The sequence below is a fragment of the Stigmatopora argus genome, chromosome 9, assembly GCF_051989625.1.
Source record: "Stigmatopora argus isolate UIUO_Sarg chromosome 9, RoL_Sarg_1.0, whole genome shotgun sequence".
NCBI lineage: Eukaryota > Metazoa > Chordata > Actinopteri > Syngnathiformes > Syngnathidae > Stigmatopora > Stigmatopora argus.
The window spans coordinates 17409537-17434038 of NC_135395.1; the positions used below are offsets into that span (position 1 = coordinate 17409537).

Here is a 24502-nt window from a genome sequence, read left to right on the forward strand (position 1 = left end):
ATTGTAATTTGCTTTTTTATGTTTATTCAGTTAGATTTGTTAGTTGGGAAAGTCTGAAGTTCGTCCCTAAAGTACTATTCGATGCCAGGCAACCATGGCAACAGGGCTAATTCCCAAGGACCAATCATAGCTACTGCTGATCAGGTTCTGGCCAATCCGGAGTCTTGTAGTTATTTGTACTAGTCTTTCAGCCACTGGGTAAAAATTAAAGAAAGTCGGTAAGTGCACATCTTAATGCAATGATATTACCATTCCTCTCAAAGTTCACTGGATATAAAGTTAAATAACAATTACTAATTGTGTTGTGGCTGGTGACCTAATTCTTTGGAGGCTGACTTAAGGGCCTAAAGTGTGGTTTAAATTTAATTGTCTTGTAGTGAGACGAAACGAGCTGTTCCATTGTTGTCTGATTCAAAATGTGTTACGTTTAATAAAATACTTACTATACTAGTACTCGTGCTATAATTTAGAAACAGTAAACTCAAATAGCACAGAGGCAAAAGTTAAGGTACTTTCATTGCTTTGGTCCAAGCTTATTTCTCTCTTTCTTTTGTGTCATTATCAGGGAAACGGTCCAAAATTCATAACCAACTGGAATACTTCATTAAATATCAACCATGTCAAGTGACAACTTTTCCTGGTAGGGGAAAATTTCTGTGGACAAAAATATGTTCGGCCTCTCCCTTGGTCACTGTATTAAGTAAGCATACAGAATGAGTTTGACTACATTTTACTTTTCTTCCATTTTGTTAGCTCTGATTTGACAGATATGGATGCAGACTTTGAGCCTCCAGTGAAAATTACCAAGCGAAAAAAGCAGACAAAGACAAGCTCACCGGTATTTTAGGTTCTCTACAACTATCGGGTCATTGTTGCCTTGTATGATTAAAATAAAACATAGTGTTAACTTCAACATACATCCTAATTCATCCCAATTTGGGTCTTTCTTTCACCCCAAGCTGCCGAAGAAACCAAGGCAGAAAGATGAATTAATGACATCACCAAGCCCGGCTAGTACCTCCTTCCTATCTACGCCAGAGGTTTCTGAGGCTGACCAGTCATCCCAAATGAGACCAAAGAAGGCCTTATCCAAGTCTGGGAAAAAGGGCGTGAACAGGAGGGACAAAGCAATCAGTGCAAAGGACATGTACGAAGCTGTCAGTATTGGAAAGAGTAACCTCACGGTGAGGAAATATTCTCGAAAAACGTGTTAACTCTATTTGAAAAGACCGCACGCAAAATTAGTATGTGAAATTAGTCCCTACTGATTAAAGAACATATCGTGACAACAAAATACGTTATTGTCATTTAAAAAAAAAAAAAGCTTTTGACCTGGATGTGGCTAAAGTAACATTACTCCGAATCCATTTTCTGATGAGCTGGCTTTTTCCTCTCCACTTCTAGCTGATGATTGGTGAGTGGCTGGACTACTACAAGCAGAACCGTGAGGAAGGATTTCTGGAGCTCATCAACTTTGTCACTCAGTGCTGTGGATGCCCAGGTCAGGGAGTAACTAGATGGGTGATGCATTGTGGGTGACTAAGTTTCAACAATACGAAAAAATCTTGCACAAGTGCTTTTTCAAAAATCATAACAGGCACTACTATATTTCAAGCAGAAGCAATTAACTAGTATATTTCTCATTGAATTTCCCCAGGCATGGTTACCAAAGCGATGCTTGAGAATATGGAAAATGCAGACATCATCACCACACTGACGAAACACTTTGAACAGGTAATGGACCAAATGTTATTTTAGTCAAGGATGTCCTTCTGTTCAAGTACATACTTGATATCTTTGAGAATAACATAACATGGGTTATATTCCTGTGTTGTTCATTTTAGGGTTCAGCAAGCTACCCTTTGTCCGGGACGGGCCCCGCCCCCAAGCGATTTCAAGCAGGCCTCCGCGAGTTTGCTCGCATCCTGGTGGACTCCTGTCAAAATAGTTTCATTTATGATGATTACCTCTTTCCCTCCTTGTTGTCCCTCCTCACCGGGCTGTCCGACTCCCAAATCAGAGCATTCAGACACACGAGTACCCTGCTTGGTGAGTGCGTGGCATCAAAACTTTAGGCAAAACTAAGCTATTAACGGCACTCCTAGGCCAGGTGCTTTAGAAAATGGAGACGTGAATGTGGCAACTACTCTCCAGACAATACAATAAAAGAAACTGAGTGCAGGACTTCACTAAGTTCACTAATTACCCCAATACAGTTGTACCCCTACTTCCAAAATTGGTTCCAGAACTTTTTTCGTAAGTAGAGCAGTACTTTATATGTAAATTCTCTCATTCGTTCCACGGTCCTCACACAACTACCAATTAAACCCTTTTAAATTGGTCAACGTGTCCCAATTTTGTATGTAACGTGAGAAACACACAAAAATGAGAGAAAATTATAAGAAAATTGTTTATTAATGTCTTAAAATGAACAACAGCCATACAAAATCTATCCGTGTTGTAGCGCAGAGGAACAAGAGGAAGCTAACGGTAGGCAACAGAAAGAGAGAGCACACAAACACATGAACACGTTATTTCTTTGTTTCTCAGCCATGAAGCTGATGTCAGGAATGGTGAAGGTGGTTGTGGCCGTGTCCAATCAGATGCAAACCGTCATGCGGCGCTACGAGTTGGAGTGTGGCAAGGACGAGGAGGATCAAGACATTGAGCGACTGGAAGAATTCAAGAGTGCCATCAAAGAGGTGACCTCAATAACACACAGTAGACTTGATGGCCCAAAGGTTTTAAAATAAAATACTCTTAGTTTAAACACTGAGAAAGGAAAAGTACCTAGTAGGTATTTCCAAAAACTTGTTGATAGAAATATTAGGGCAATTGAGTCAATAATTGAAGTGTAAAGCTTACATAATGCTCCTTCTAAGCTCACTTGAACACATGCACACGAATCCCATTTTCACGACTAAGTGCCATTTGCGCCGTACTAGCTGCTGGAGAACAAAGAAGAGCTGTCGTCCATGATGAAAGCCACCTTTCGGGGCATTTTTGTGCACCGCTACCGTGACCAGCAAGTGGAAATCAGAGCACTTTGCCTGGAGGAGCTGGGCGTGTGGATCAAATTGAACCCTGAATGCTACCTCAATGATGGCTGTATCAAATACCTTGGCTGGATGCTGAATGACAAGGTACTTTACGATAAAATTGGATGAAGCTCAACTGTTTTGTTAGTATAACTCAAACAGAACTAAGTTTACACATTTGAAATGCCTTTGCAAACGTTTAAGCCTCAAACGTGGCATTTGCTATTGACCGTATGTTTTTCAAAAGTTTTCTTCAAACAACCCCAATAGAGCGTTCGTTCCCCTTGTACCATTTTTCTTGTAGCAAAGCGTGGTACGTCTGAATTGTGTGCGAAGCTTGCTGGGTCTCTATGAGGAGCAGGATTTCATTGGCCGAATGGAGCTTTTCACCAACATGTTTAAAGTGAGACTCCGAGGTACACGGGTGTTTTTACACATGATATCGAGTGCATTTGTGTGTGTTTAGAAGAGGCTGCTCAATATGGTCATGGACAAGGACTCCGAGGTTGCTGTCGAAGTGGTCAAGTTGTTACTTCAAATCCATGTGTGAGTCCCAAACCTTTTAGGATTGTATTCGTCACTCTTTGTAATTCCAATAGGGACACATCCAAAGCTGTTTGAGCATGAAAACCTTGATTAAATGAACTGAAATTGTACGCTTGTGCAGGGCCATGGGGAAAGAAGGCCTACAGGAAGACGAGTGTGCTCATATCTACCCCCTGGTTTACAACGCCAACCGGGCTTTGGCGTCCGCAGCCGGCTTATTCCTCTATCACAAGTACTTTTCCTCACATGAACTCGTTTCCGCAGTACTGTGACAAAGCCACAATTAGCGTATTTTTCCAACTATAAGTCGCATCTGCCAAACAAAATTATATAATGAAGAGGAATAAACCATATACGTCTGTCTCACTGGAGTGCAAGTCACGTATTTAAGATATCAGGAACAAACATCGATTGTGATAGTGATAACATTAAAATGAGGAAAAGCTAAAGTGCCTATTAAGTAACTACGTTTTCATCTTTATTTTTTATTTATCTATTTTTTCCAAAGTGTGTTTCATAGTCCAAAAAATACGTCAGATGTGGTTTAGCAATGCTATAGCGGACTGGCATCACCTAGCTTGTGCGCTCTTGGCAAAAAAAATAGATTTTCTCACTGAAAGAGGCATTTTTCCGTATTTACAGGCTAAAAGGTACGATGGACAATGAGAACAACACAGATATGAACTCCTACTTCATCAAAATCCTCATCAACTTCCACATTCAGAGTGAGGTAGTACCTTATCATGTTTTGTTTTCATCTGTAATTTAACATAAAAAACAACAACAAAAGTTTGCCTGACTCCAACTTTCCACTAATGGACAGTTTGAAGACCATGCAACTTACCTAGTGGACAGTCTATGGGATGTTGCGAGCTCGGAGTTAAAAGACTGGGAGTGCATGGCTAATCTTTTGCTTAAGGAAAGTGGTGAGGAATAAAAAATCACCCTCACAAAAATCTCCCGTAAGCTTTGGAGGTGTCCCCAACTGACATGTTTTGAGCACTAAACCATGGCCTTTTACGTGGTCAGATTTGATGGACGAAGAAGAAGGTGGACTCATCGACTTGATGATATGCTCAATCAGACGGGCAGTGGAAGCAATCCCACCAGAAGGAAGAGTCACCTTCAAGAAGGTGGGGACACATGGAAGAGGTTTTACCAAGTTTCACTCCCGTCCTCTCCCAGTACAAATGAACACAGTAATCCCTCGATTATCGCGAATTCACCACTTTGCGATTTTCTTCCACTAGTACCGTATTTTCACGACTATAAGGCGCACTTAAAAGTTTTAAATTTTCTCCAAAATAGACAGGGCGCCTTATAATCCAGTGCACGTTATATATGGACCAATACTAAAATTGTTATCACGATAAACTAAAATAAATGAGTGGATAGGGTACACCAGCCTCTACAGCTCTCACAACTACGGCAAGCAGACCCCGACTCTACTATTTTCCCTGTAGAAAAAGTACTGCGCAGTGACTGCTGGGATATGTAGTTCTTTTGTCAATACACCCATTATGACGTCAAGCACACTCATTTGGCGCTCGCGTCATTCCGGCTGGATTTACAAAAGAACTCCTGCCGCTAGCTACTAGCTAGCTACTATTTGCGAATGGATTGTGGCCTGGACATCGACATCAACACAGCTTTACGAACGGTGGCAGGCAGCATCGGGCTAGTTACGCCAGCTACCTACTATTTGCGAATGGATTGTGGCCGCCTGGACGAACGTATAAAACTCAGCGTTTTCGATGACTCATTTGGACAATTGTTCAATTCGGACACAGAAAATGAGGACTTTGATGGATTTGTGGGTGATGATGACGTGAGTACATTGTAAAATGGCTAAATAAAGTACAACCGAACTCAGTTTATCTTCCGTTGCCTTTTTGAAAACGTGGTTTTAGCGTGTGTCCGTATGTTTAAGCTGGTGTGTGTTTTGCCATGCCTGGCAGCGTCTTTAAAAACGGTGCGTCCTTTGTGTGTGTCAAATACAGAAATAGCACTCGTAACTGACACTGCGGCTTAAAATGCGATGTGCCGTATAGTCGTGAAAATTCGGTAATTAAAGTTCATAAAAATGTGAAAGTCCACGCGGAAACTCGTATGCGGAAGCCACTCTTGCTACAACGACTCAGCACTGAAGAAGAAAAAAAGTTATAATAGCGCTGACCCTACTTTGCGATTTTTCAATGATCGTGTCCATGTTTAGTTTGCATTAACCGTGATATTTGAGGGATTACTGTAGATGTTTATCACTATAAGTGGCACTCAAACATGATGATTGACAGCCTTCCTAGTTAAAATGGCTATATTTCTATCGCTGTCAATGGCGGTGAATGTATTCTTTGTCCCCAAAAAATGTTTGTCTTCATATTTTCACACAATAGAGCCTGAATATGAAGGAAAAGAAGACCCAGGAACAAGACAGGCGTCGCATCACAGCCCAATTTATCCCATTATTGCCACCCTTGCTGGCCAAGGTAAGCATGAATTTGTCGTCCAGTTAAATTTAAAATTTTGGGCCTGTTTTTTGGAGAATGCTTTCTTAGTCAAGCATTTATTTGATACATGTTGTGTGTTTCTTCTCCATCGTGTAGTACTCTGCAGACACCGGGTTGGTAAGACTCCTGCAAATGCCGTGCTACTTCGATTTGGATATGTACAGCAGCTCCCATCGGATGGAGAAGGTGCCTTGTTTCAATACTAGCAATCCAATAGGGCTTAAAATGTTAGCATTTTTCCCAATAATTTTCAAGGTGATAACTTGAAAAATGTCCTGTTTTTACAATGGACCAGCCATCACTCATTCTTTTCTTCGTACTTCCATGTGGGTCAACCCCAGCATCTGGACCAGCTCCTCTCCCAGATCTGCAGAATTATAGAAAACCAGACCGATAACGCTGTGTTGGCAGCGTGCACCAAACTTGTAAACACTTTCTGCTACAGCAGCCACGCTTTCTCCTCCCGCTCCCACCGATTTTTTAGCCTACTCCTTGACAACCTGACTGAATACTTCAACTCCTGTTACAGTGACCTGATGCAGGTTGGAGAGACAACTTTTATCTTAATGCATTTATTTTTCGGTTTATTTGCCAATTGCCTCAGTGTGTGTGTGTGTGGTTTTCACCTCTTGTGTCCATCCGGGCTTCCCTTCCTCTTGTAACCAGCTATTTGTGATTTGGTAGTCAGCCCTTGTGTGTCTATTTAAAGCCTGTGTGTTTGTGAGTCAAAACCCTAACAAGATGTGACAGTTAAGCCTCTTGGAAGTACATAAAATCATCCAGTGACTTAAGTTGATCAAATATGGAGTAAGATCATTCCAAAATTGGAGGACATCTTCATGTCATGCTTCAAATTTTAAATATTCCACATAAGAAATGCAAAAACATGTCGTTTCTGAGTAAATATTCCGTATTCGCCGCCTCCGCGTATAAGCCGCACCCTTGAACTTGCCTTAAAATCGTTGAATTTAACAATTTCTCTCGTATGAGACGCCCCCTGATTCACGATTTTGTGGTGAAACCAAATGGTTGCCCCAATAATGGAAGAAAAGAGAATGCTTGAAAATATTTTGAGTAGAAAGCCAGAAAATTGGAGGCTTATTTTTCTAGAATTATGAAGCCAAAATGCTCTGCAATACTGAACTGACCCTTGTATCTCTGTTGTTTGGTATCTAGGACCCAACTGTGGATGTTTTCAGTGCCGCCATGGCCTTGAAAAGGATTGCAACATTGGTCAGGTGTGTATCACCAAGTGGTATTTGCCTATATTTCCTGTTGTCACAATGGCGTGGCTCGAGATAAAATCCTGAACGCCATTTGATGGTTATTTCAGTGGCACCAACCTGTCAAATGGAAGCCTTCTTGACTCTTGCATGGAGCTCCTTAAAAACCGGATGGAGTCCCGATATCTTGACGAGGAGGTCTGTTGTTCGTTTTTCTGACTTTTCTTTTGAATTCCAATGAAAACCTATTACAAGTGGCCATTTTCTTTTTTCATTTAGCTTGTGGTGGCAGCTCTGAAGTGCGCGGCTTTCCACCTAATGTGGGCCAAAGTCAATCTGCCCTCTCTTCCGATTGAGGTGGGCTTCACTTATCATGAATATCCTTTTCTTCACGGTTAATTCTCATCGTCTCCCCCAGGAGGAAGTGACGTCGTTGAAAAAAAAGCTCCAAACCTTCTGCCGAATCTGCGAAGTCTGTCTTTCTGTCGGCCAAGCTGAGATCCGGGATCAGGTCAGGGCATCGCCGTCCCACTTTTGCAAGTTACGCCGAACACGGGCCATTCCTAAAACAGATCATCCTTCTCTCCACAATAGGCCTTTGAGTTGCTCTGCGACTTCCTGATTCTTTACAGTCCGATTTCTGTCCAATCTGATCAAGCAGTTGAAAACTTGCAGCACAAGCCCTCTAGTTCTCTGCGCGCCGGCATGGCAGCTTTCATCGTGGACTATGTCCTGGCAGACACCGATGATGATTTGGAAGGTTTGTTTCAGGGTCACGTTTCCCCAAATCTGTCCAAAAGTCCACCCATTTGTCCCTTTCAGGTGGCTAAACAATTGTTCAAGAAACAATTTTTAAAAATTCCATATTCCCCCAAAATGTGGCTGATACAGAGTGACTCAAAACGAATGACAGCCGACTACAGTAATCCCTCGAATATCGCGGTTAATATAGACCAGACATGGCCGCGTTAAACAAAAAATGGCAAAGTAGGATCACCCCATTATAACAACCACAATAGTACATGTTTTTGCACCTATACAGAAATACAAGTACCCAAGTATAATTATCAAAAAGTCAATTTATTAAATATTACAGCGATAAGCAATCAAAAGCTAATGTATGAATATAATGAATATATTTGAAAATGTAACTACTTTAAATACTGTACTCACAGTGAAAATAGTTCCTAATCGCGTGATATAAATAAATAAGAAAACAGGTAAATGGGAGTTTTAGTCCAAGTCCTTTGTCTTCTTGTGTCCATTGTCCGCGATATTCGAGGGATTATTGCAAGGGTGTCAAACTCGGGTTGGTTCGTGGGGCGCATTAACATCAACTCCATTTCATATGGGCCGGACCATTTTAGATGTAATATTTAGATTATTATTATTTTTTTAAATTGGATTATAAGAACTGGATCCAAAGCCCTAAATATTCAGTTTTTTTATAGATATAAAACTGTTTATTTGAACTTTTTTTTAGTAAGGGAAAATATCTAATAATCATTTGTTTTTCATTTCAAATGGAAGCAAATTTTATTTTAATTATATTCAATATTAAAGTGGAAAACTGAAAATATTTTTAAATATTTATTTTTAGATTTTACAAAATGCTTTTTGACCTAAAAACACCAAAAGAAAAAAATATGGATAAAAAATTGCAATTATTGATTTAAAAAGGGGAAAATCAAGAAATATAATATACATCTATAATCTTCATTTGAATTAAATCCTAAAACGGAAAGTTGGCACTCATGATTTACTTACTCGGGCCACACAAAACGATGCGACGGGCCAGATTTGGCCCCCGGGCCGCCACTTTGACACCTGTGGATTACTGTATAATTGGTTTTTCATTTTGTCAAGTTTTAACCTTTTTTTTTCTTCACTTTAAAGGCATGTGGCTTGTTTGTCCTCTTTAGATCAGCAGGAGGAGCAGCTCAGACTTCTTGAGAAGAAGCGCAAGCAGCTCGCCGGTTTTTCAAAATTAGTCATCTATGGCATTTTGGACTTGACCGCAGCCACTGACATCTTCAAGCATTACAACAAGGTGCAACGGCAAAATCTTTCCGTAGTTGTTTAACCTTTTTGAGGATAGTCGTCACGGCATTTGACCTTTGACCCTTTTTAGGGCAAGTGACTATTTTGATCGTGAAAAAAAATAGATTTTAGAAATCATAATTGGGAGAGATCTATGGGTAATTCTACCCGCTCTTGATTTTCTTTGTTTGATTGCCAAATCAGATTTGACGTTCTTCCCACGTTTTATTTTTGCAGAACTTTAAGGATTTTGGCGACATCATAAAAGAGACCATTAATAGGACCAAGCTCATCAATCCTATACTGAGCGCCAGGACTCTCTGCTTGTCTATGCAGCAGGTACAGCATTTTTTTTTCACCAAGGGCCTGCACTCAATATGCACTATAGCATATTACATCGTCTTTAAACCATGTGCGAGATCGGTACTCGGTCGTTTGGTCGCCGGTCTTTTGGTCGCCGATCTTTTGGTCGCCGGTCTTTTGGTCGCCCGGAAGGTTATTGATAATTACCATTTAAATCGTTGCTCAAATTCCCTAAATACAAACTGTGAATTATTATTTAGTCATACTTAATACCCTATTAATCATTAGGCTAAAGAAAAGCTCCAAATTTCACGTACTTTTATTGTTTTTTTTGTTGGAGAACTTGTTAAGACCCTGACTGACGTCGCTTCTTAAAGGGACAACGCATGTACATACAAACTCTTTCTTCTACACTCACAAGTCGGCTCAGTGAAACTGCTCAGGGCCATTGTTGGCTTTTATTGATGCGTAGACCGTGTTGTTTTACCTTGTTTTGTCGCCGGTCTTTTGGTCGCCCGTTGTTTGGGTCCGGGCGACCAAAAGACCGGCGACCAAAAGACCGGCGCCCAAAAGACGGCGACCAAAAGACCGGTGCCCAAAAGACGGCGACCAAACAACCGCACACGTGCGAGATCAATGCCGTGTCAGAAATATGATGACCTAATTTGTGCGCATATAAGACCTTCCCTTGATTCAGTCATCATTTTTTGATCGACAAATATCCTGTATATGTGAGAAAATATGGTACTTGTTTGACATTTGGCTATAAATGTCGATCCAGCTGTACTCCGAAATGCTGACAGAGGAGGTCAGCAGGAGAGATATCGACGAGATTCGCGATTTGGCCAGAAAGCTCACCATGACGTTCAGCAGTGACTTCCAACAGGCTCAAAAACCTTTGCTAGCCCTCCACATGTGAGTAACACCCCCCCCCCCCCCCCCCCCCCCCAAAAAAAAAAACTAGCCTTTTGGAGCTAGATTTCTTTTAAACCTGGCGATGAGCATGCTTTTCATGTCATTGCCGGCGCCCTTTTCAACTTTCAGAAGCGGCATAAGTTTCGCCTTCATGGGACCGCGCGAAGAAGGGGAGGAACGCCACCGGAATTTGGCCTTCTTGGAGATCCTCAGCGAGTGCAATTTTAGGCTCATGCCGAAAGACAAGGCCAAGCTGTAAGTCATCGTGTAATCATATAATTACAAGAAACATCAATGCAAAATCCTTGCGTCAAATCTTCACACTGATACATTTATTTTTAACTTGTTACAAGTCAAGGTTCTATTTCTCCCTGGCAGTTATGAAAAAAAATCACCTCATTAAGACCTGGCTTCCACATAGTGTAGTACAAGTGACTGAAAAATGGCAGATCTCAATTATAAATATATATAGATAATTCTTTTATAATTGAATTTGTAATGTATGCATCCATTAAATGTGAATGCATAAAATCTAATTAATAAAAACAAACGAAAAGGCTGGCAGATTTCTGCTTCCAGTCTAAATGAATTGGACATCTACCAAGGTTGGTTCCAGCCCTTGAATGGCTTAAATATTATTATTTATGACTAAATAAATTGATAGGATGTTGGGTCATTGATTAAAACGTTGATAGCTGTACGCCTACTGATGAGCGTTTTCCCCCTCTCAGGGTTACTTTCCTGAAATCCTCTTGTCCTGAGGCCCTCATGTCCTCGCAAGCGGTCTGCATCTATCGGCGGTCCTTGGAGGGGAGCCCTCCCGATGGGGAGGGCACGGCGGCCAGTGGACAAACAGCCTCGGCCCCTAAACGCCGGAAGACCAGACCTCGAGGTTTGCCAATAATATCAATGATCTTTCATGTTTCCTGCAATATTCATTTGAGACCTATTCTTAATCTGACGGTTGCCTCCCGGTTCAGCGCCAAGGTCGAAGAAAGAATCCACATCAGACATCAGTAGCGTCCTTAGTGGGCGGTTCAGTCCAAAGCATGTTTCCACTGGCCTTAAGAAGCAACAGACAAGCAGTACGCCAAAGCCAGCTGCCATTTTGGAATCGGATGTTGACAACAGCTCACCTGTTTTGGTCTCGGAAGATGAATTCTCCTCAGGGTTTGTTGTTTTGTCTCCCCTTTCATGATTGTTGTTGAAGTAAGAACTTGAATTTAGAACTTTTGAAGTTAGCAGTTTTAGTCGTACAATCCAAGTGTGCACTTCGAACTTTGGTCTCGATCTTCATTTGAAATTGATCCACACATTGCAGATCACAAACTCGGGTTGGTCCGCGGGCCGCATTAACATCAACTCCATTTCATGTGGGCCGGACCATTTTAGATATAATATTTAGATTTTTTTTTTTTTAATTGGATTATAAAACTGGATCAAAAGCCCTAAATATTCAGTTTTTTTATAGATATAAAACTGTTTATTTGAACTTTTTTTTCTTAGTAAGGGAAAACATCTACTAATCATTTGTTTTTCATTTCAAATGGAAGCAAATTTTCTTTTAATTATATTCAATATTAAAGTGGAAAACTAAAAATATTTTTAAATATTTATTTTTAGATTTTACAAAATGCTTTTTGACCTAAAAACAACCCAAAAAAATGGATAAAAAATGCAATTATTGATTTAAAAAGGGGAAAATCAAGAAATATAACATACATCTATAATCTTCATTTGAATTTGTAGTTTTGTCTCTCCTTTCATGATTGTTGTTGAAGTAAGAACTTGAATTTAGAACTTTTGAAGTTAGCAGTTTTAGTCGTACAATCCAAGCGTGCACTTCCAACTTGGATCTCGATCTTTATTTGAAATTGACCCACACATTGCAGATCACAGGTGGCTCGTATGGTTTCCATCAGGAGGTTGAGCTCCAGCACCAGTCAGAAATCACTGAGCAGTCCTCACGAAATGTAAGATATGAGGAAGCACTTATCATTCACAAATAATGTATCTCGACGGAATCATAACCACTGCTTGTATTCTTTAGTCCGTGTAGACCGCAAGAAGAGATAGATGATTACGATACAGAAGAGGAGTTAGAAGAGCGTGACGAATGTGAAAGTATTTCTTCATTGAGAGTGGTAAGGTCATTTGAATAAAATCAACATACAGGGTTCACCTTATAATTCATAACATGGTTGGCAATGTCACTTAAAAATGCCTTTTGTGTGTGTTTTTTTGTGTGCCACACAGCCTTCCAGCCCTAATTCAAGTTTCCTCGATTACCTGTTTGCCTGAAGAAACACACCAGGCCAAAGTTGAGTGTTTGTTTTTCTTTATTGCTAAAATGTGTTCAGATATTAATTCAGCAAGGAATTTAAAAATAGTATCAGAGCCAAATGAATTAAAAAGGCTCTAAGTTATTGTATGCCATATGAACAAAATAAGAAGTATTTAGAATTATTGCAGTCTTATATATGAATTTGCAGTGTTGAATTTGTCAAATGAACTGGAAAATGTCCTTTTGTCACAAGATGTTTTTTACTCAGGCATGTTAAGCAGCTATGTATTACACCGGTCATGAAATCATTAAACTGGCTTCTTCAAAATGTAAACATTGAAAATTGTTCTTCTTTTATATAGCCTGGTTTTGACTCTATTTTTATTTCTTACGTGTGTCATTCTAATTTTCATGTCATTATATCACTTTTAATTTGAAATGTTTTTTTTTTCTTCTGGCATTTCTGAGGGGCGTTCGCTTCCTTTTCAATGGTTTATGCCGCTTTTCGCGCCATTCGCCACTCGTAAGGCGGAAGTGGGACCTATCACGTGACTCTGCATCGCCCAGCGGCTTTCCCGCCATGGTGAATGCCCGCCTCCTCCGTGCTAAAACTCACGACGCGATTGGTCAGCGTCGACGTCAGACTCGCGCCACTTCTCCCCGGCCAGCTCGAGAGGACAACCAGCGACTTTTCTGGCAGCTTCACGTCGCCCGTTTTAAAAAGGAATAAACGGTCAAACTAGTCGAAAGGTTTCCAACCCTCAACCTCCGTGGTTTAGAAGTGAAGCCCCCCCGTCAATAGACATGGCGCGCAAAGATTACGCAGCGGAGAAAGGTAGGATTGCTTCAGTAGCGGCATGGCTGCCTGCAACAGGTTGCCTGAGTTTTGTAAACTATCACCCACCACTCAGATTTAATGAAAACAGGTTTATTTCCCCGTTCAAATTGACAACCTGTTGAATTGGTTTCCAAAAATATTGCAACGTAGTCACAGTTCATGCGTATTGCAAATTCGTGCATGTTTTTCGATCATGCTAATATGTTAATAATCGGTAAAATGTTCAATAATCAGACTTTTCCCGACGCTGTTTTATTTGAAAGGCCACTAAATTTAGTATTCGGGTTTTGGAATGGTGGTGGGGGTTGTGACTGCTCTGTGACCCGGATGCGACCGCAGGAACAAAGAACTAGCACATGTCCACTTCTCCACAAGCACTACGAAGTACTACATTCGGACACTTTTCCAATACACTCTATTAGTTATAAAACATGGCGTAATATTCACTTATGAGACACCCAACGAACCCCGATATCATGCTGGGCAACTATTAGTATTTGGCTGAGTTTATCAAACATTTATTGAGCAACTTTTTGATTGAAAAGGTGTACCTTATGGCAGTTGATATGTTAGCCTAGCATATGAGTAAAGTTTACTGGTCAATAATATAATTTCTTGTTCGTGTAGCTGTTGAACCATATTATTAATTTGATAGTCTTCGTATTTAGTATTTGAAGAGGTTTCCTGGTATACTTTCACCAGAGTAAGTATCACTTACAGCATCGTTTGAATAGAAATATCTCAATTGTTACCTAAACATACACTAGAGTGGGGTTTTACTTGTAATTCGGCTATTTGTTGGCGCTTGTTTGAATCGGAAACAGCAGCACTATTTTGTCGAGCGGATGAGCGGCGGAGGGATATTGGCAGTGACGAGCCACCATAGCCATGTGCTGCTTTGTTTACAAAAACATCATCCAGCTCACCAACGCCAAACCTACACGGTCCGATCCTAAATATGTCGTCAAAGTGAGTGGGACACTTCCATTTTCGACCAGGCGCTCGTTGAAACGCTCTTGTGACGCGGGAATGAAGGATTGTTTGTACTTGTAGCGCTTTGAAGAAGTGCGGGCTGTGTTTTTGCCCCAAAAAACATGGACCCCGAATTGACCGCGTGCGTGTTGTGTATTGTCATCCTCATCCGGAAGCGGATTCGTGAGCCCGATTACTGTCATTTTGCCTCGAAAACACAGCGTAATGGTGGTAAATGTGTCGTTTGGTGGTCAGTTGTGGTTTTAAGAGGCATCGCATGTAAGAGTGACTCATCGAGAATACAGGATTCCGTGTTACTCAACAAAGGGGAGGGGGTGGTGTGTGGGGGGGTATTTTCTTCGCAGAACAACAAATTAGCTCCAAACGAACATCTCTTAGATCCTCATTTTCATTTTAATCTCTGAGAAAAAAAGTGAACAATGTTTCATTAGTCTCTTTTACTTTTTGTGTGTAAACTGGGAACAAAATGTTCTTTTGCAGATAAATGCAAGCGGTTCCTGCAGGAGTTTTACGCCGAGGATGATAATGGAAAGAAAGTGTTCAAATACGGCGTGCAGCTTGTGAGTAAAATTTACTAATCATTTCCATTATACCAATACAGTAATCCTTCGTATATCGCGGTTAATGTAGTAGACCAGACATGGCCGCGATAATTGAAAAATCACGAAGTAGGGTCACCCCTATTATAACTTTTTTTCCCTTCAGTGCTGAATTTTTATGAACTTAAAAATATAATTTATAGTGGAAAAAATTGAAATGGTGAATTCGCGATAAGAGAAGACGCGATAATCGAGGGATTACTGTAGTCAGTAGTGTAGCATTTTTAAAGTATAGAAGAATGTGAGCATGTAGAAATCATGTCTGCACTATATACCTGTGCTATTTTTGTATTGTTCAATCAACCTGTGCACCTCCAGGTGGCGCTGGCCCACCGAGAGCAGGTGTCTTTCTTTGTGGACCTGGATGACTTGACCGTGGAGGACCCCGAGCTGGTGGCCAGCGTCTGCGAGAATGCCAAGCGCTACACGGGCCTCTTCGCCGACGCCGTGCACGAGCTGCTGCCCGAGTACAAAGAGCGAGATGTAAGCATAATGAGCTGTCTTAATGGTGCCACCTGTATGGAATGCACTACATTTAATCATTTGATGGCTCTAATATTTCAATAGGTAGTAAAAATGTTTTTTCCCCATTTCAAAAGTTGATTGTGAGTTCGTTAAAGTTTGGATTCTGTGTTTATGACAGTTGTTAATGATCTTAAGGCCTTGACAATGATAGACTAGGTGGATTGGTCGAATGTGAAAATACTTGCTTTGTATTAAATGATTAAAAAAATGAATATACTAATAAATTCCCTTTTCCAGGTTGTGGCTAAGGACTCTTTGGATGTGTACATTGAGCACCGGTTGATGATGGAACAGAGATCACGCGACCCCGCGGACACTCGCGATGCTCGAAACCAGTACCCGGCGGAGCTTATGAGGAGATTGTACGTTCGCCACTTAGCGCATTTTCTCGCATACATGCCATATTTGTTTTTGGTTTATGGTCATTTATTTCAAAATAGAGAAAAGATAAACAGATAAAACGCTAAACGAAATATATTCTATATATAGTCTATTAATGAAACTCAACAAAAAAAAAACTACCTCCACAGTGAGCTCTACTTCAAGCCTTCCAGCACGGCCAAACCCAAAACTATCCGCGAAGTGCGGGCCGACAGCATCGGACAACTGGTGAGCGTCCGGGGCATCGTGACCCGCGCCACGGAGGTCAAGCCCATGATGGCCGTGGCCACGTATACGTGCGACCAGTGCGGCGCGGAGACGTATCAACCGGTAAGACTCGGCGAGTCCTCGCGTCACGGCCGCCGCGTTCACCACCGTCTACCCTTCCAGATCCAGTCGTCGACCTTCATGCCCCTCGTCATGTGTCCTAGCCAAGAGTGCGTCACCAACAAATCTGGCGGCCGCCTCTACCTGCAGAGCAGAGGTTCCAAGTTTGTCAAATTTCAGGAGATTCGAATTCAGGAGCATGTATGGAGATTTTACCCTGTCTTATATCGATGCTTTGACATCAGCATTCTCTCAACGTTTTATTTTTCGTCCGCAGAGCGACCAGGTCCCCGTCGGGAACATTCCCAGAAGCATGTCGGTTTACGCACGTGGTGAAAACACACGCCTGGCTCAACCGGGGGACCACGTCGCCATCACAGGAATTTTCCTGCCGCTTCTTCGCTCCGGCTACAGCCAGGTTACTCAGGTACAGCGGCTCATGTCAATCACTACACAAACCCGTTATCCATCTAATTCAAGTCTGATTTTTTTCCCACCCCATTTGGACGAAACTTCACATTTGATTCTTTTTTCGGTTTTAACGTTTCCCCCATTTTAAACTCAATGTCATTTTTTAGGGTCTCCTGTCCGAGACATTCATGGAAGCTCACTGCATCACACTCATGAACAAGACCGACGACGACGAGCTCGGAAGCGACGAACTCGCCGAAGAAGAACTGCGCAGCATTACCGGTAACCAATGCCGTGCCCACGTTTGTGTCGTGTGAGGATTTACTAGAAAGTCTTTGCAGCGTGGTGTTTTTTCCCCCCTTTTCGTTTATAGAAGAAGGGTATTACGAGAAACTGTCCGGATCGATTGCGCCTGAGATTTACGGCCACGAGGATGTGAAGAAGGCGCTGCTCTTGATGATGGTCGGAGGGGTTCAACAAGCCCCGAAAGGCATGAAGATCAGAGGTGAGTGTTTATTTTCCCATTTCCTCGAACGCAACACTCCATCGAGAAAAGCCTTGTACTGATATTTCTCAAATCTTTGCTTCATTTGGCTAAGGTAACATCAACATCTGCTTAATGGGAGATCCCGGAGTCGCCAAGTCCCAGCTCTTGTGCTACATCGACCGCCTGGCTCCTCGCAGTGAGTACGCCGTAGCGTCGTAACGGCACGCCGTGGCTCTCGGTGACCCTTTCCGCGCCTCCTTCCCGGCAGGCCAGTACACGACGGGGCGAGGCTCGTCGGGAGTGGGCTTGACGGCCGCCGTGATGCGGGACCCTCTCACCGGCGAGATGACCCTGGAAGGCGGCGCCCTGGTTCTGGCCGACCTGGGCGTGTGCTGCATCGACGAGTTTGACAAGATGGCGGACGCCGACCGCACGGCCATCCATGAGGTGATGGAGCAACAGACCATCTCCATCGCCAAGGTAAGCTTAAGCTTCGGTCATTTTTTAAAGCCATATTTTAACGCCAAGAACTACCACGCAGGCCGGCATCATGACCTCCCTCAACGCCCGCTGCTCCATCCTGGCCGCCGCCAACCCGGCGTACGGCCGCTACAACCCCAAGAAGAGCATCGAGCAGAACATCCAGCTGCCGGCCGCGCTGCTCTCGCGGTTCGACCTGCTGTGGCTGATCCAGGACAAGCCCGACGCGGACTCCGACCTGCGTCTGGCGCAGCACATCACCTACGTTCACCAGCACTGCCGCCAGCCACCCATGCACTTCACCCCCATCGACATGAAGCTCATGAGGTGTGTGTGGTGTCTAGGGCGGGGCTTTCAATCAAATCAATGATCATCGTTTGGGCTCCTTTTTAAAGCTTCCCCCAAAAAATGACTTAACATATGTTGATCAGCTCGAGGTTTGGTAGGGCAAACCGGCCCCCGAGGGCCCCCGTGGGGGCAGCTTTTTGTTCCAACCGATCCATCACAGGCAGTTTAACCAATGCCATGCTTACAAAGAAAAACCCATAAAAAAGTAAACGAATCAAATCAAAAGCCTTTGTTGTCATTATACAACAGCTGCGTATAACAAAATTAGTGGTGCTACTCCACAAAGTGCATATTTCCCGATAAAAACATAAGTAATTAAAAAAGTCACGTCCAGGCAAGGTAATAGAGAAAAAAATCTAAAATATTGAACATTGTTACACATGGGACACTCCTTTTCAGTAATCTCAATTTTTAAAAATTATTATATTCATTACTTTTTATTTCTTTAAAATTAATGTATTGCCCAGGCTGCATTTTTTTTATGGGGCCACACTTTTTTCAGTCCTGATTTTCTGTATTTAAACAAAAACAATTTTGAATTCATTGCATAAAGCATTCAGACCCTTTTTATACTCCAGTTTGACGTCAAACAAGGAGTATTTTTCCTATTTTTTTTTTTTTTCAACATTCTCGCCACTCCCCGCAGGCGTTACATTGCTGCTTGCAAGAAGAAGCAGCCCATGGTGCCCGTGACCCTGGCGGACTACATCACCGCCGCCTACGTGGAGATGAGGAAGGAGGCGCGGGTCAGCAAGGACACCACCTTCACCTCGGCCCGAACCCTCCTCTCCATTCTACGCCTAGCCACTGCGCTGGTGAGAGCCATCACGTTGTAGCCAGGAATGCTTTTAAAAAAATAGATATCGTGGCCGACGTGAGCCCGCCCAGTCTAAATGGATCCCCGCCAATAGCTCCAAAACGTCTTTAGCGGTTCCGTGTGGGCTAAAGTGCTTACAGTGCAGGTAGTGATAAAAAGCCAATCTACCGCACCGCGAGCACTTCTTTCCCACGCCGGACAAACACGACCACGCCATCTCATCATTTCACTGTTGTTTTTATTCCCGAAGACGCTTTGCCTGTGGCTGTAAAAAGTGCTGTTTGTGCAGGTAGCGTCATCAAGCTACTGCAAAAGCAGCACTTTCTGCAGACGCCGCGTATCTGGACGTAACGTGGGGATGGACGGGCGGATGGACTGTTTTCGGACTGGTCGAAGCTCGCTGAGTTTTGCGGGGTTGGCAGTCAGCCCCCGTGCCAGCTGTGCAAACCCATGCAAAACTGAGCGCGCTTTGAAAATACCTTCGGGTGGGTTTGGGGCGGGACGAGACTCGCTGGTTTTGAGAGGCGGAGACTTGGGCAATTGCCGGCCATCCCACAGGGCATTGCACTTGTCTCGGTCTGACAGTGCCGGCACAGCGCAGCTGACGTCGCATCGGACCTTCCAAAAAAGGCCGCCACGTATGATTACCCATTTCAACGTAACCGCTTTCCTGCACGAAACCTGACTTTTTGATGGCGCCCATCCATTTTGACAGTGAGGGGCTAGCCCAAATGGATCGAATGTTTATTGCCGTCCGTAGCGTGGCAATAAAGTTAAAAATAATACATATAAATGTGTATTTGAGTGCTACATAGGCTGTAACCAGTTTCATTTGAATTGATTTACTGTTAACATCGACTTGTAGTTATTAATAGTTGCATTATAAGAAAACGTGATATTTTTTTATTAGCCAAAACGAGTTGTTTGTCCGCTCTTGACCTTTGAATAGTAACCACCGGTCCCTTAGGCTTCATTAAGAAAATGATTATCTGTACTTTTTGTATTGATCGATAATTGAAACGTGAACAACTCCCCCCCGTTCAGGCCCGCCTCCGCTTGATGGACGTGGTGGAGAAGGAGGACGTCAACGAGGCCATGAGGTTGATGGAGATGTCCAAGGATTCGCTGCAAGCGGACAAGTCCAGCAGCACAAGGTTTGACGCCCGCCCGTCACTGGATTTTTTTTCTTTCTTCTTCAAAATGCAGAGGGCCCCAATAAAAAGATGCCTGAGCTACAAAAAGTCTTTAATGAGCTTCTTGCATTCCTCGAGGAAGCTATAAAGTTATTTTATGGTTGTTCCTGTTTAGAGTTTAATTAAAGCAGCTCACTTTCTTCACGGTGAAATGATCATCAGTGTTGTTTTGGCCTTTTTAAAAGGCTTGAGTTGTATATATAGATGTATTTTTAATATGTTCTGACGCCGTCTGCCTCCCACTGTTCCACAGGACTCAGCGTCCGGCCGACGTCATCTTCTCCCTGGTGCGCGAGCTGTCCTCGGAGGGCGCCGGCGGGGTGGTGCGCGTGTCGGAAGCGGAACAGCGCTGCGTTTCGCGAGGGTTCACCCCCGCCATGTTCCAGGAGGCCCTGGAAGAGTACGAGGAACTCAACGTGTGGCAGATCAACCAGGCTCGCACCCGCATCACCTTCGTCTGAGTCTTACAAAAGATAAAAAAATTCTTCATTCTGTATAGAAACAAGGACTTTTGATGGTCCCTTTTTAAAAAAAATATTGTAAATAGATGAGCCCCAAATTCTGACACTTTTTTTAGCACATTGTCATGCTAACTTGGATTCTCCTCATGTGAGGCATAATTATAATAAATGTATCATTGCATCGGTATTTAATTGCGAGCAAATTACACTTTAGATTTAGGACCCGGGTTTAAATGTCCTTAATGTCACAACTACACAATCTTAAACATTTAGACGAGTCTTTAACTTGCACATTTAATGTTTACAACTAGCTATCAAGGCTTGTTTTACTTTAGATGGGACCAAATTTTTGCTAGGAATATTTTTAACACCCTGCACTAGGTTATGTACAATCACAATTACAATTTGAGAAACTTCTAGCTGTCTTGGGAATTTTTTTTAGTGGGGCTTGCATAGTAGGTTAAGTTAATTATCTTATCTTTGTAGGCCAAGTAAAAATAGGCAACATTTTTGTCACTAGCACAATGTGATTTTTAAAAAAAATGACCTAGAAAGGGCCAAAACAGGTATTGCCACATGTCTTAAGATTTTATAAGCAGCTTTTTTTGGCGCTTCTCGTCTATGAAGTCCAAATACAATGATGTTGTCATTTTTTTTGGCAAAGTTATCGTGTTAGTCGGCAGCATTTTTCCTCCCAGTTGCACTTTTCCCAGCAGGGGCTCGGCTTTAATGGCCTCTTCCGCCTTAATTGTTGCCCAAGGCTCGTGTATAAAATTGTATTCGCAAAAAAAGGTTTTGGTTCTCTAGATGAAGGGAGCCCATTGGATGCTTGGGGTGACCTTGTCTCGGTATTTAACCCGCTTGGAAGAGTGCGCCAACAAGTTTGAGGACAGCTTTTGGAAGCGGGTGAGTACGCTCTTAAGTATTGCTTCTACTTGCTTTGCTTTTTTCTGTTCAGTGCAAAATACAAGCTAAAAAAACCTGAATTCAGCTGTAAGAATTTCAGTCTTTGTACTTGTAATTTTTTTTAATGTTCCTAAATATGATGCATATATGTTATTAAATATTTTTGATGACTGCAAAGGTGAGCCATATTTGTTACCTCATTTAAATTAGTTTAAACTTTATTCATCCCATACTCGGGAAATTGATTTGACCTAAATAAATTATTTTTTATTTTTTGGGGGGAAGAATTACAAAAGGGAAAAATACTGTTTTTTTCAGCCAATGTTAATTTAGAATGCATACTTTAAAATTTCATTTTTCTGTGTATGAAGTTAATAGTGACTAATAATTTGAATACAGTTTTATACATCCTAACCAATATATTATCAATACTTAACAAATTGAAGTCTTTCATGTAATAATTTCAATTTTCATAATTTATCTAAATTATTAACTGGTAAGCATGTTCCAATGGGAAATGGGAATTATTTTTGTTTTGGCTATACATCCAGACATAATATACTTTTACAATATAATACTTTTACTTGAAATTCTTCTCCCTAGGGGTCCAGATGATTTCCTCTCTGTGTTTGTTGGGGGCGCTCAGCTCGCTAATATGGCTTCCAGGTAAAACACTTATTATTATTATTTATTTATTTTTTGCCACTGGAATCTTGCTTTTCCTCGCAGGTTCGCCGGAGGCCAAATCCGTGCTGAGTGCCATCCAGAAGGAAGGTAAGGCCCGCCCGCTTCCATCTTCCATTTGTTCTTCACCGCCTTCCTCATTCTCGCCGCCGCTCTTCCGAACAGGCTTGGTTCCAGTCGGTGACCTGGGTATCCATCCGGAGAGGGCCCACGACTTCCTGAGCCGCTCCCGGCCCAGGAGGAACCTGGAGCCCAAATGGTACCACCAGAGCCCGGACTTCCAGTCGTACTACCGATACTACAGCAGCATCGGACACACCGAGGGGGTAATACGCAATGCGCTGGCAAATTTCAACTCGGTGGCCGACGTCCAATTGGTTGGTTTAAACCACATGTGTCAAAGTGGCGGCCCGGGGGCCAAATCTGGCCCGCCGCATCATTTTGTGTGGCCCGGGAAAGTCAATCATGAGTGCCGACTTTCTGTTTTAGGATCAAATTAAAATGAAGAGTATAGATGTATATTAACTTTCCTGACTTTCCCTTTTAAATCAATAATTGTCATTTTTTAATCATTTTTTTTTGTTTTTAGTTCAAAAATCATTTTGTAAAATCTAAAAATACATATAAAAAAGCTAAAATAAACATTGTTTTAGATCTATAAAAACGGAATATTCAGGGCTTTTAATCCAGGTCTTTTAATCCATTTATTTAAAAAAAATCTAAATATTATATCTAAAATGGTCCGTCCCACATGCAATCGAGTTGACGTTAACGTGGCCCGCGAACCAACCCGAGTCTGACACCCTTGGTTTAATCTGATTGGACGTCCGCCTCCGACAAATTGTGTGATTTTTCTATGAATATGTTCCGTTTTTGTGTCGATTTGTATTGGGGGGGCCTCACATAATGACATAGGCATGAATCTGGTCTTGATTTGGACACCAAATGCTGACCGATTGTTGCTTACGTGTCCCCCAGCTGTACGAAATCGACAAGCTGAGGATGTTGTACCAGCAGATGAGGCAGTTGGAGCAGACGTACGGCCCTGACGCCTCTTACTTCCAGAACAAGCTGGGGGTCCCCCAGATCATGTGTGACCCCACTACGGACAAGAAGTGCAAGGTGGTGGCCCCCCCGCCGCCTCCCATGAAAGGCGCCCCCCCACCACCTCCCATGAAAGGCGCCACCGAGGCGCCGGCCACCCCGGCTCCCTCCCTGCCCCGCGCCCCCACAATCTCCCAGGCCGACGTGCTCTACCTGTGCAACGCCGAGGACCCCCTGTGCAAGCCCCACATCGTCTACCTGCCCACCGGGGCCGTGCCCGTCCTGTGCGACCCCCGCTACCACCCTCACTGCTCTCCCCAGAAGGCGGCGCCCGCCCCGGCCGTGGCGCCTCCGCCTCCACCCCCGCCCAAGAAGTTTGTCAAAAAGTCCCCGGCGCCGGCCCCCATCCGGCCTTTCAAGGGCATGGAATATGACTGCGACCCCTACTGGGACCCCGACTGCTTGATCGACCGCCCCCCCAGACCCATGAAAGGTAAATCGATGGGACCGCCACCCCCTCCTCCGCCCCCACCCGTGGAAGAGAAAGAGGAACCCGTGGAGGAGCCCGTGCCTCCTCCTCTCCTCAAGCAGAAGAAAGGTCACCCCGTCCCCTACTACTACGCCCCCCTGCCCTACAACCCTCTCGACGAGCTGTACAACCACGCCCGTTTCCAGTACCCTCAAGCGGAAGCGCCCGCGGACGAGCCGGAGACAAAGTAGAATGCCCCCCCCCCCCCCCCCTGAAAGCCCAAACGGACTTTGGTTAAAAGCGACATCATTAGCATTTGTCAATAAGCCTCGAACACAGCAATTCCCAACCGCATTACCGGATCATCAGTTGCACCCTGGGAAATGAACCAAATTTGCTGTACTACACTAAGGAACACAAAACAAAGTCCCCCCTGCACCCTTATACGTAGTATTCTGGCAACCACTTTTTACATTGTAGTCTAAAAATAAGTATTTATTCACTCCAATTTGTCAAGCTGAAACAATCTAGATCTAAGGAACCTATGTACCCCCCTGTTGTCATGTACCTTGGTGAAATAAAGGTTGGGAAACATTGTAAGTGCATGTGGAGGTTCATTTAAAAAATGGCATATGATAATGCATTAACTGCGCTAGATGTCCATTCTATTTTTCCCAGAAGGC

At 43.0% G+C, this 24502-nt stretch overlaps 3 protein-coding genes across 4 annotated transcripts; all 3 read left to right on the forward strand.

Moving 5' to 3' along the window:
* Nucleotides 1-129: 129 nt before the first annotated feature.
* stag3 (STAG3 cohesin complex component) lies at nucleotides 130-13190 on the forward strand. Its single transcript, XM_077609572.1, has 32 exons — nucleotides 130-218; nucleotides 566-640; nucleotides 754-838; nucleotides 960-1184; nucleotides 1405-1501; nucleotides 1658-1734; nucleotides 1845-2049; nucleotides 2551-2702; nucleotides 2946-3143; nucleotides 3343-3441; nucleotides 3505-3584; nucleotides 3706-3816; nucleotides 4227-4314; nucleotides 4408-4510; nucleotides 4614-4717; nucleotides 5978-6070; nucleotides 6188-6277; nucleotides 6433-6633; nucleotides 7268-7329; nucleotides 7425-7512; nucleotides 7594-7671; nucleotides 7733-7825; nucleotides 7909-8074; nucleotides 9237-9364; nucleotides 9592-9693; nucleotides 10439-10572; nucleotides 10702-10827; nucleotides 11304-11464; nucleotides 11553-11742; nucleotides 12465-12545; nucleotides 12623-12716; nucleotides 12829-13190. The coding sequence occupies exons 2-32, from the start codon at nucleotides 618-620 to the stop codon at nucleotides 12871-12873; spliced, it is 3579 nt and encodes a 1192-aa protein (XP_077465698.1). The 5' UTR covers nucleotides 130-218; nucleotides 566-617; the 3' UTR covers nucleotides 12874-13190.
* A 271-nt stretch (nucleotides 13191-13461) lies between these two features.
* mcm7 (minichromosome maintenance complex component 7) lies at nucleotides 13462-20903 on the forward strand. Of its 2 annotated transcripts, none has more exons than XM_077610295.1 (15): nucleotides 13462-13691; nucleotides 15168-15247; nucleotides 15605-15769; nucleotides 16049-16173; nucleotides 16342-16522; nucleotides 16583-16720; nucleotides 16797-16946; nucleotides 17098-17212; nucleotides 17304-17435; nucleotides 17530-17613; nucleotides 17686-17897; nucleotides 17959-18224; nucleotides 18892-19060; nucleotides 20107-20216; nucleotides 20509-20903. In XM_077610295.1, the coding sequence occupies exons 1-15, from the start codon at nucleotides 13661-13663 to the stop codon at nucleotides 20714-20716; spliced, it is 2166 nt and encodes a 721-aa protein (XP_077466421.1). In that variant the 5' UTR covers nucleotides 13462-13660; the 3' UTR covers nucleotides 20717-20903. The 2 variants fall into 2 exon arrangements, with proteins under 2 accessions (XP_077466421.1, XP_077466422.1); XM_077610296.1 differs by lacking the exon at nucleotides 13462-13691 and adding an exon at nucleotides 14587-14663.
* Nucleotides 20904-22233: 1330 nt separating this feature from the next.
* and4 (actinodin4) lies at nucleotides 22234-24370 on the forward strand. The gene is made up of 4 exons (XM_077609947.1): nucleotides 22234-22288; nucleotides 22352-22396; nucleotides 22472-22632; nucleotides 23285-24370. The coding sequence occupies exons 1-4, from the start codon at nucleotides 22234-22236 to the stop codon at nucleotides 24068-24070; spliced, it is 1047 nt and encodes a 348-aa protein (XP_077466073.1). The 3' UTR covers nucleotides 24071-24370.
* The last annotated feature ends 132 nt before the right edge of the window (nucleotides 24371-24502 follow it).

Excerpts from the sequence above, each read along its gene's own strand:
- stag3 (XM_077609572.1), top strand. The coding sequence starts at position 618 with ATGTCAAGTGACAACTTTTCCTG. Across the intron at positions 1,502-1,657 it reads TCAGTGCTGTGGATGCCCAG|GCATGGTTACCAAAGCGATG; the intron begins GTCAGGGAGTAA and ends GAATTTCCCCAG. Across the intron at positions 12,717-12,828 it reads GTATTTCTTCATTGAGAGTG|CCTTCCAGCCCTAATTCAAG; the intron begins GTAAGGTCATTT and ends TGTGCCACACAG.
- mcm7 (XM_077610295.1), top strand. The coding sequence starts at position 13,661 with ATGGCGCGCAAAGATTACGCAGCGGAGAAAG. Across the intron at positions 16,947-17,097 it reads GCTACAGCCAGGTTACTCAG|GGTCTCCTGTCCGAGACATT; the intron begins GTACAGCGGCTC and ends GTCATTTTTTAG. Across the intron at positions 17,898-17,958 it reads AGACCATCTCCATCGCCAAG|GCCGGCATCATGACCTCCCT; the intron begins GTAAGCTTAAGC and ends ACTACCACGCAG.
- and4 (XM_077609947.1), top strand. The coding sequence starts at position 22,234 with ATGATTTCCTCTCTGTGTTTGTTGGGGGCGCTCAGCTCGCTAATATGG. Across the intron at positions 22,289-22,351 it reads CTCGCTAATATGGCTTCCAG|GTTCGCCGGAGGCCAAATCC; the intron begins GTAAAACACTTA and ends TTTTCCTCGCAG. Across the intron at positions 22,397-22,471 it reads GAGTGCCATCCAGAAGGAAG|GCTTGGTTCCAGTCGGTGAC; the intron begins GTAAGGCCCGCC and ends TCTTCCGAACAG.